Below are 8641 nucleotides of genomic sequence, written 5' to 3'. Positions count from 1 at the left end.
GATCCTTAATTGAATAATAAAATTTAATAAAAAAAAAAAGGCCAAGATAGTCTATTTAACCAATGAAAGTGGCACATAGGCAAAAGATCCTCCTACACCATTTCCCCTTTTTCTGTTTTTTAAAAAAAGAAAGGCTTTAACTTTAACATAGTAAAATTACATATAGCAAAACAGTTATAAAGCAAGAATTACAGTTATAATATTTCTATCTATTTTATCTTTTATTATAACAAAGGAAAACTATAACTATAACTAACCATTCTTCAACTCCATCAAAGACTCCAGAAGAATATAATATTACCTAAGTAAATGAGAAATAAGCAACTTCCAAAACTTTAAAAATGACAGACACATCTTGCTGCCTGGACAGTCACCCAAAGTTCTTTTGTACTGTTGGCCATCCATCTTCGGCCTTCAGGCCAATAGTATCCAGCAGACTTTTCCATGAAACAGGAAATTTCAAAGACCATTCAGTCACTTTCTTTTGTATCCTGCAGAATGTCTTGTAGACTCTTTCATGAATCAGGAACCCCGAAGAATCATCTCACCTTTAGGCAAGTTCAGCAGTCCTCTCTCTGCGAGTTCTTTATGTCCAATTTATGCAACAGTCCAAGCAAGAAGAGTTTCTTGCCCAAATGGCTATCAAACTCCATAAGGAGTCTCTTTGATGCCCATCTTCCTCTGAAAGTAGCTTTGTGCTGCCAGGAGCAGATGTGTCTCATTGTCATGAAAAGCCCTAAGTTATTAAAACATTAAATGACATATTTTGTACTCTTTGAAAGATATAAAGAATGCCTATCTAACTGAAATATATCTCTCAATATCGAGAAAAATCTAACTAGCATGACTACAAGCTTGACTATTATTGATGATTATTCATTAACAACCTATATTTTCTAATTATATATTACATTTTTAAATGAACTGCACAATGACATTACCTTAATCAAGATCAGAAATACATATACATATAACAAAATTGACCTTAAATTTATATCAACAAAGCAAAATTTATACCAAGGTAAATTATTCATATCTTTATCATATCCTCCCTTAAATGTAAAAGAATATTTATAAACAATATTTGGGAATATGGTCACAGTTATTTCTCTACAAAATGCTTCATGCTGAATAGGGGCACTATTATTCAGGTCTTTCATGGTATAACCTGTCTGCTAAGTTCATCTTAGTCAGCAGTTGAGTGAAGTAATTTTTTGAGGGTATTTATGGCAACTTTTCAGGAGGGTGGGGTCCATGAAACCATATTATTGGTCTGGAAGCAATCCACAGGTTTTCATCTTCTGTGAACACAAAAGAAGAACCTCTTTTCCAAAGCATCATATCCTTAGACTCAAATTCTGAAGTCATAATACCCTTATGATATCCATTCTGGTTTAGCTTGGCAGCCCATATAATGAAATGTCTCTCTGTATTTAGCTCCTTCACAGTCAAAAATTTTAAAGAAAACACAATAATACACAGAATCCAGGCTCTATGTGAAATTTCCATTTTTACATGGCTTATTTTCTTTATTTTTATGACTATCTGTACTCTGTCTCTTTAACGACTTTACTGCTTTTTTTAAAGCATTAACTTTCTATACTCTTTTTCTTCACTCTTCCAAGCCTATGTACTTTATATAACATTATGGCCCATTTAGAGGTCTTTTATGTCTGAATCTGTCCTATTGTGAATCTGTAATTCTTTACTGTCCAGGAACACTTTAGCTTTGTGGTTTTAAAATGCTAAGCTCTTAAGGATCTAAGCTGTGATAATCAAATACAGGGATTGCCTGCTTGCCCCGCCCAGCCCAACATGGTAGAGCTGCTTGAGCCTCTGAGACACGGAATGCAATGTACATTAATACTGAGAGGCTATAGGAGTCTCACTGGGTAAAATGTACTAACTAAACACAATAATAAAAACAAAAGCTGGATTTAATTGATCACTTGCTAGTAACACGTGGACTTCTGAACCCTTCCAACAAATACCAGTCATTTAACCTTCACAAAAACTCTAGTGATTTTCACTATCACCCCCATTCTCTTGATGAGAAAAGCAAGGTGCACAGAAGAGTGATGGCAAGTCCAAGGTCACACAACTAAATAGAGGTAAGACCACTTTTTAAATCAAATGGCCCAATTCCAGAACCTGTAATGTTTAATCAAACTATGACTCCACTTTCACTTCCAGAGTAAATAGGAGTATTTCTAACACTACATACGTTGAGTCCTATGTCAAGTGTTCTATTCTTTCCTTGACCTTCACACGAGCATACCATGGTCAAGAAAGTTGCAGTGATCGGAGCTGGCGTGAGTGGCCTGTCTTCAATCAAATGTTGCTTGGACGAAGACCTGGAACCCACCTGCTTTGAAAGAAGTGATGACTTCGGGGGACTATGGAAGTTTGCTGTGTGTAGTTCCCATCCTCCTAACCCAGTAATCATGACGCAGTCACATGCAGCTTCTGTTCACTTGGTGATCAAAACAGAAAGAGCTCACTGCACCAAGCTAAATATGTGTGTGGTGCCATGAGAAACCCTGTGTGGGATGTTGTCTGAGATGTAAGGAACCTTAGAAATTGGCAAGGTATAGTCAAGGACCTAGAAAAAGAGTGGAATCTGTTATCATTATAATATCAACATAGTTTGTGATGGTTTCTGGACTTGTACATTCTAAAGGTTGCAGAATGCCACATCCTGCGAGCTGGACAGTCTTGGTGAATAAAGGGAGGATTACACACTTGTGAGGATGAAGTTGGAGTAAAGTAGTAGTGTCCCAACTCCCAGACACTGTTCAGATCTTATGGAGGGATCATTCATTCAGAATGTATTTATCATGATGCTCTGCTAGGATACATTGGTGCACAAAACAGGCAAGGACCCTCACCACCCTCCACATAGTTGAGAAAAAGAACAGACACAGTAAAGAGGTTCTTGTAATGCATGCTAATTATACTTCCACTACAGGAAACTTCCAAGGATGGAATGACCAGAGTTTACAGGTCACTAGTGACAAATGTCTGCAAGGAAATGTCATCTTACAGTGACTTCCCATACCAAGAAGATTACCCCAATTTCATGGACCACAAGAAATTCTGGGAGTATCTCAGGGAATTTGCCGAGCACTTTGACCTCCTGAAATATATCCAGTTTAAGGTAAAATGGCTTGGGTTATGGAAAGTTCATGAATGGAAGTTGGCCTAGTTAGTAATCTAATGGAAATGAGATGACCAAATAATTTTTTCTTTTATTTTTCTCTTGATAGGAATTAGATAGGTAATTTCCTCTCTATTCCTTACTTAGATAATTAAAATACTGAATTTCCTGATTCCTCCTCTAAATGTCAAACTCTCTGTCTTAGGATTTCTATTGCTGTGAAGAGACACCATGACCATGGCAACTCTTTCAAAGGAAAACATTCCATTGGGACTAGCTTACAGTTTCAGAGGATATGTCCATTATCATCACAGTGGACCATGGGGGGACATGGTGGTGTGCGGGCAGACATGGTGATGGACATGGAGATGAGAGGTCTACATTTTGATCTACAGACCACAGGAGACTATGTGCCATACTGGGCAGAGCGTGAGCATAAAGTCCACCTCCACAATGACACACTTCCTCCAACAAAGCCCCACCTACTCCACCAAGACCACACCTCCTAATAGTGCCACTCCCTATGGGACAAGCATTCAAACACAAGTCTATGGGCAATTCCTTTTCAAACTACCACAGTTGCATTTAGGATAAAACTTAGAATGTTTCCTGAGAATAAAGTAATGATTCTATTTAAGAAACCCAATGGGAAGAAGTGACTACAACCCTCAACACAGAAAGTATGGTGGAGGAGAGTTTGCTTTCCTGGCTTTCCCCAACACATCAACAATTATGACTCATTTTCTTCTCACCAATAAAAAGTCCTGATTTTTTTTTCAATGAGAGGATCCAGTCGTTCTAAGTCCTGATCCATTTAGGAGCACCTTTGAGAGCATACATGGTGCTTAATTTATCTAAGAATGAGATAACTGATACTTATAAACCTTGTTTATTTCATAAGTTACTCTACTAAATAGTAGATGAGTTGATATACCAGTCACCGTGTGAAAGTCAAAGACAGTGTTTGTCTTTTGCTTATAGACCACTGTGCGCAGTGTAACACAACGCCCAGACTTCTCTGAAACCGGCCAGTGGGATGTTGTCACAGAGACAGATGGCAAACAACACAGCGCTGTATTTGATGCTGTAATGGTTTGTACTGGGCATTTCATGAGCCCCGTTTACCTCTGGAGTCCTTCCCTGGTGAGTCAGTTCTACCTGAGTCCATCAATACTCTTTTGGGTTCTTTTAGAGAAAAAAACGGCTTTAATTGAAAATACTTCAGCAGGCTTATAGACAATGTCATATTTATTTTATATTTACTTAGAAATTACAGGCACAAAAATATTCTGAGTGGAAAAAGTCCTGCTTTGTGTATAGTTTTACTATTTATGTACTAATATAAACACTGTGATTGAAGCCTTATCATACATGTCCACTTCAATATAATGATCAACTAAAACATAAAATATCAGATCTGTCATTTTTAAGAAGTTTTAATTTGGAGAGGTCATTTGAATCAAGACTGGTATATGATTCAAAACTTAAAGTAAGAGAATGCAGAAGCTGGACAGGTACTTTTTTAAATGAAACAAACCAGAAATCATATATTTAAATGAATAAATACGCTCTTTAAAATTGCCTATTACACCTCTCTGATCAGGACGTTTGAAATCTCCTTTGAAAAAAGTTGGGCACAGTCTTTTTAACATTTTTATGAGTGGTAAACCTTTGTCTTTGAGGTCCTAATCAGTTATCTAGAAAGCTGACAGCTACTCAAATTCAGATGTGATAAATAAAAGTTAGGGAAGTGGGGATTCTAAAATGTAATAAAACTGCTCCTAGTCTGCGTTTTCTTACTGACCCTGGAGGAGATTAGTAAGTCAAGTTTTCTTTTCTTCTGTTATTTTTTATATGTGTTTGTGATCACAATATTTGTAGTGTGGCGTACGCACGTGTGTACAGGTGCCTGTGTGCAGATGCACAAAAGTGAAAGGAAGATGTTGGGTTTTCTGCTCTATAACTCTCCACCTTATTCCTTTGAGATAGCGTCTCTTGCTGGCTTTTCTGCTAGGCTGATAACCAGCAAACCCCAGAAAGCATCCTGTCATCACCTCCAACAGCATCTGGGTTCCAGGCATGAATAAGGTCACACCCAGCTTTCTACATGGAATCTACTAGAATCCAAACTCAGGTCGCCATGGTTACATAACAAGCACTCTTACTCATTGAGCCATCTCTTGAAAATATTATTTTAACAATTAATCACAAATAAATGGAATATTTTATTCAAAACATATGGATAACAATCGAGTGAGAATTCACCTATAATTTCTCAAAAAGCAATATTCTAAATGCTATCTGGGTTTGAACTCAGGGATTGAACTCAGATGGACATCAGGTTTGATGGTTTATCCCCTAACCCACTCTACCCTCCAATGACACCTAATCAATGTTTTTATGTGTTTCCTCTTTGAATAAATTTATTCCAGGCTATTTGTTGTAGCTATTATAGATGGAATTATTTTAATTATCTTTATGTCAGATCTATTTCCATTGATATACAACAATAATACTGATTTTTACATATTGGTTTAGTATTCTATACTTTTGCTTAATTAATGAGTCTTACAGGAGTTTGAGGGGAATCTATGGCATTTTCTGTATATAAAATCATCTATGCCAATAATGAAAACATCCTTCTTTCCGAACTGAATGCTCTTCTCCCTTCTCTTCCTTTATCGCTCTAGCTAGGAATTCCACTAGCACACTAAAAAGTAATAATCACAGGCACCTGTGCTCTGCCCAGACATAAGGGATGCCTTCAACCTTGTCCCCATTTGATATGATACTACCCATGGGCTTATTTTGCACGACCTTTATTATATTCATGTATATTCACAGTATCCACACCACGGTGTCCATACAGAGCCAGAGGACAATCTGTAAAAGTCTGTTCTCTTCTTCCACCATTTGGTTGCTGGAAATCAAACTCAGGTTGTAAGGCTTATCAACAAGTACCTTTACCCATCTTAAACCCTCTCTACAGCAGTTATCAGTATTTTTAACAAGGCAGGTTGTAAGAGATCTCTATTTGGGTTTACCAAATTCCCAAAAGACTTGTTCTTCACATGTCTTCTTCCTTGAGTAGTGATACAAGCAACGTGTGCCTGTCCCTAGGATTTCCCTATCATTGTGCAAAATTATAGCTTAAATATTTCAGGTAATTTCATCCTTCCTTGCCTCAGGGATCCATAAGTTTAAAGGACAGATCCTACACAGCCAAGAGTACAAGATTCCGGATGCCTTTCAGGACAAGCGCATCGTGGTGGTTGGTCTTGGGAACTCTGGAGCAGACATCGCAGTGGAGCTCAGTAGAATAGCAGCCCAGGTACACTATTTCTAAATCAGTGTCTCTGCCCTTATCAGCATGAACAGTGACTCAGAGAAGTTATCAAGACCATAAACACCTTTCCGATTGGTAAATTATGCTGGCCTGAGGGAAATGAGGAAAAGACCCAAAGCCATTCTTGGTCTGCCATGTCAGGAGACACACATTACAGAAGCTGACTGTGTTCAAAGGGCTGCAGAAAAACCAAGTAGATGAAATAGGATCTCACTATGCAACCTCACCAAACCTTAATTAATTTCTGGCTTCAGAATCCCAAATCTGGGATTACAGGCAACCAACACCTATTCATATTTATTTTACATGAACCTTCTGTAATTCTATCAAAACTCCATGTTAGAAACCAGTGGTAAGGTTTTTTTGTCAAACGTTTTTGTATTAAGGTTTCTATTGCTGTGAAGAGACACCATGACTACAGCAACTCTTCTTAAAAAATATTTTAAATGTATTTATTATATGTTTAATGCATACACAAACTAGAAATGTTGATTCAATTTTCTTTTATTCATTTTACATATCAACCACAGTTCCCCCTCTCACACCTACTTCTACTAACCTTCCCACCTCCACCCCCAATTCACCCCACTTCCACTCCTCCCAAAGGGTAAGGCCTCCAATGGGCAGTTAACAAAGCCTGACACACTAGGTTGTGACAGTACTAAGACCCTTCCCCCTACATCAAGGCTGAGCAAGGCATCCCACCATAAAGAATGGGCTCCAAAAAGCCAGCTCATGAACCAGGGATATATCCTGGTCCTAGGAGCAGGGACCCCTCAAACAGACCAAGCTACACAGCTGCCTCCCACATAAGGAGGCCTAGTTCAGCCCCATGCAGGCACCACATTTGTCGTTCTAGTGTTCCTGAGTTCCCATGAGCTTGGTTTAGCTGTCTCTGTAGATTTCCCTATCATAATATTGACCCCCGTTGCTCATATAATCCCTCCTTCCTTTCTTCTACTGGATTCCCAGAGCTTGGCCTGGTGCTAGAAATACTGAAGTTAGAGATCTAATTCACATGTGTGTATTAGAGGAAAACTATTAGATCTCAAAGAATAAGTTTGTATTTAATTTGGTTACAATTGCTTTTTTAAACCTCTTAACTCTCTATTATTCATATTTTTAAAAAAAAAAATCCAGATCAGAGCCTGAAGAGCTAGCCTAGTCACACAAATAAATGCTTGCCACAAAAACATAGGGATCAGAGTTGCATCCTCACGGACCCCATAAAAAGCCAGCCTGTGTGTACTTCTGGGGAAGCAGATTCCTGGGGCTCACTGGACAGACAGCCTCAGCTGATATTTGAGCCCCAGGTGCAAGTGAAAGATCTTGACTCAAAAAACAAACAAGCAAGCAAACAGGTAGATGACTCCGGATGCATGGCACCAGAGGCTCACCTCTGGTCTCTGCACATACGTACATACACACTCACACATATCCGCACCCATGTAGACCACAAACACACATAGCCAGACAAGCATCTGATACCTACAAATATTACAACTCTATTTTCATAATTCTATAAATAATATAATGAAGATACTATATAAATCAAGTGATGTGTTTTAGGGTAATAATAGCAACAATAACATATGGTCATATGGTCATCTGTATTAGAAAACCAGAATATAATTTGAAACATATCAAGGAAAAAGTACTTTGAGGTGTTTGATATGTGTTTATCCTTCTTGTTCTTCTTCCCAGGTGTTTCTCAGCACTAGAAGTGGTGCCTGGGTTCTAAGCCGCTCTTCAGGTGGTGGCTACCCTTTCAATATGATGCTCACAAGAAGATGTAATAATTTTATTGCACGCGTTCTGCCTTCATGTTTTATAAACTGGCGTACACAGAAGCAACTTAACCATGAGAATTATGGATTAAGCGTTGCAAAAGGGTACTTAAGTTTTCATTTCATGGGAAACCTTCGGTTCATTTTCACCATTTTTACTAATATATACAAAGTTCACATGTCAGTAGAGTTCCATACATGCATAGAGCATCTGCTATTCAAAGCTGACCTCCTTTTTTTCCTGCATCCTTCTTCTCTCTGATGTCTTCCCCACCTCTAGTAGCCACTATTCTGATTTTAGCTTCCACATACGGGAATGAAAGTGCAACAAGTTCCCTTTTTGTTTTAAGT

The 8641-nt window shown here is 38.2% G+C and overlaps 2 protein-coding genes across 2 annotated transcripts in view; both read left to right on the top strand.

Moving 5' to 3' along the window:
- Window positions 1-8641, top strand: part of LOC101991873 (dimethylaniline monooxygenase [N-oxide-forming] 4-like) — a 56778-nt gene that overhangs the window by 8407 nt on the left and 39730 nt on the right. The gene's annotated exons all lie outside the window — the stretch shown is intronic.
- LOC101991584 (dimethylaniline monooxygenase [N-oxide-forming] 4-like) overlaps window positions 2280-8641 on the top strand; it is a 13735-nt gene continuing 7373 nt past the window's right edge. The window contains 6 exon segments of the mRNA XM_013352549.1: window positions 2280-2411; window positions 2969-3157; window positions 4139-4274; window positions 4277-4300; window positions 6346-6488; window positions 8208-8395. Coding sequence (XP_013208003.1) covers window positions 2280-2411; window positions 2969-3157; window positions 4139-4274; window positions 4277-4300; window positions 6346-6488; window positions 8208-8395 — 812 coding nt within the window.

Source organism: Microtus ochrogaster (genome assembly GCF_000317375.1).
Source record: "Microtus ochrogaster isolate Prairie Vole_2 chromosome 6 unlocalized genomic scaffold, MicOch1.0 chr6_random_2, whole genome shotgun sequence".
NCBI classification, from domain to species: domain Eukaryota; kingdom Metazoa; phylum Chordata; class Mammalia; order Rodentia; family Cricetidae; genus Microtus; species Microtus ochrogaster.
The sequence above is the reverse complement of the archived record's forward strand: the minus strand, read 5'-3'. Positions and strand labels throughout refer to the sequence as shown.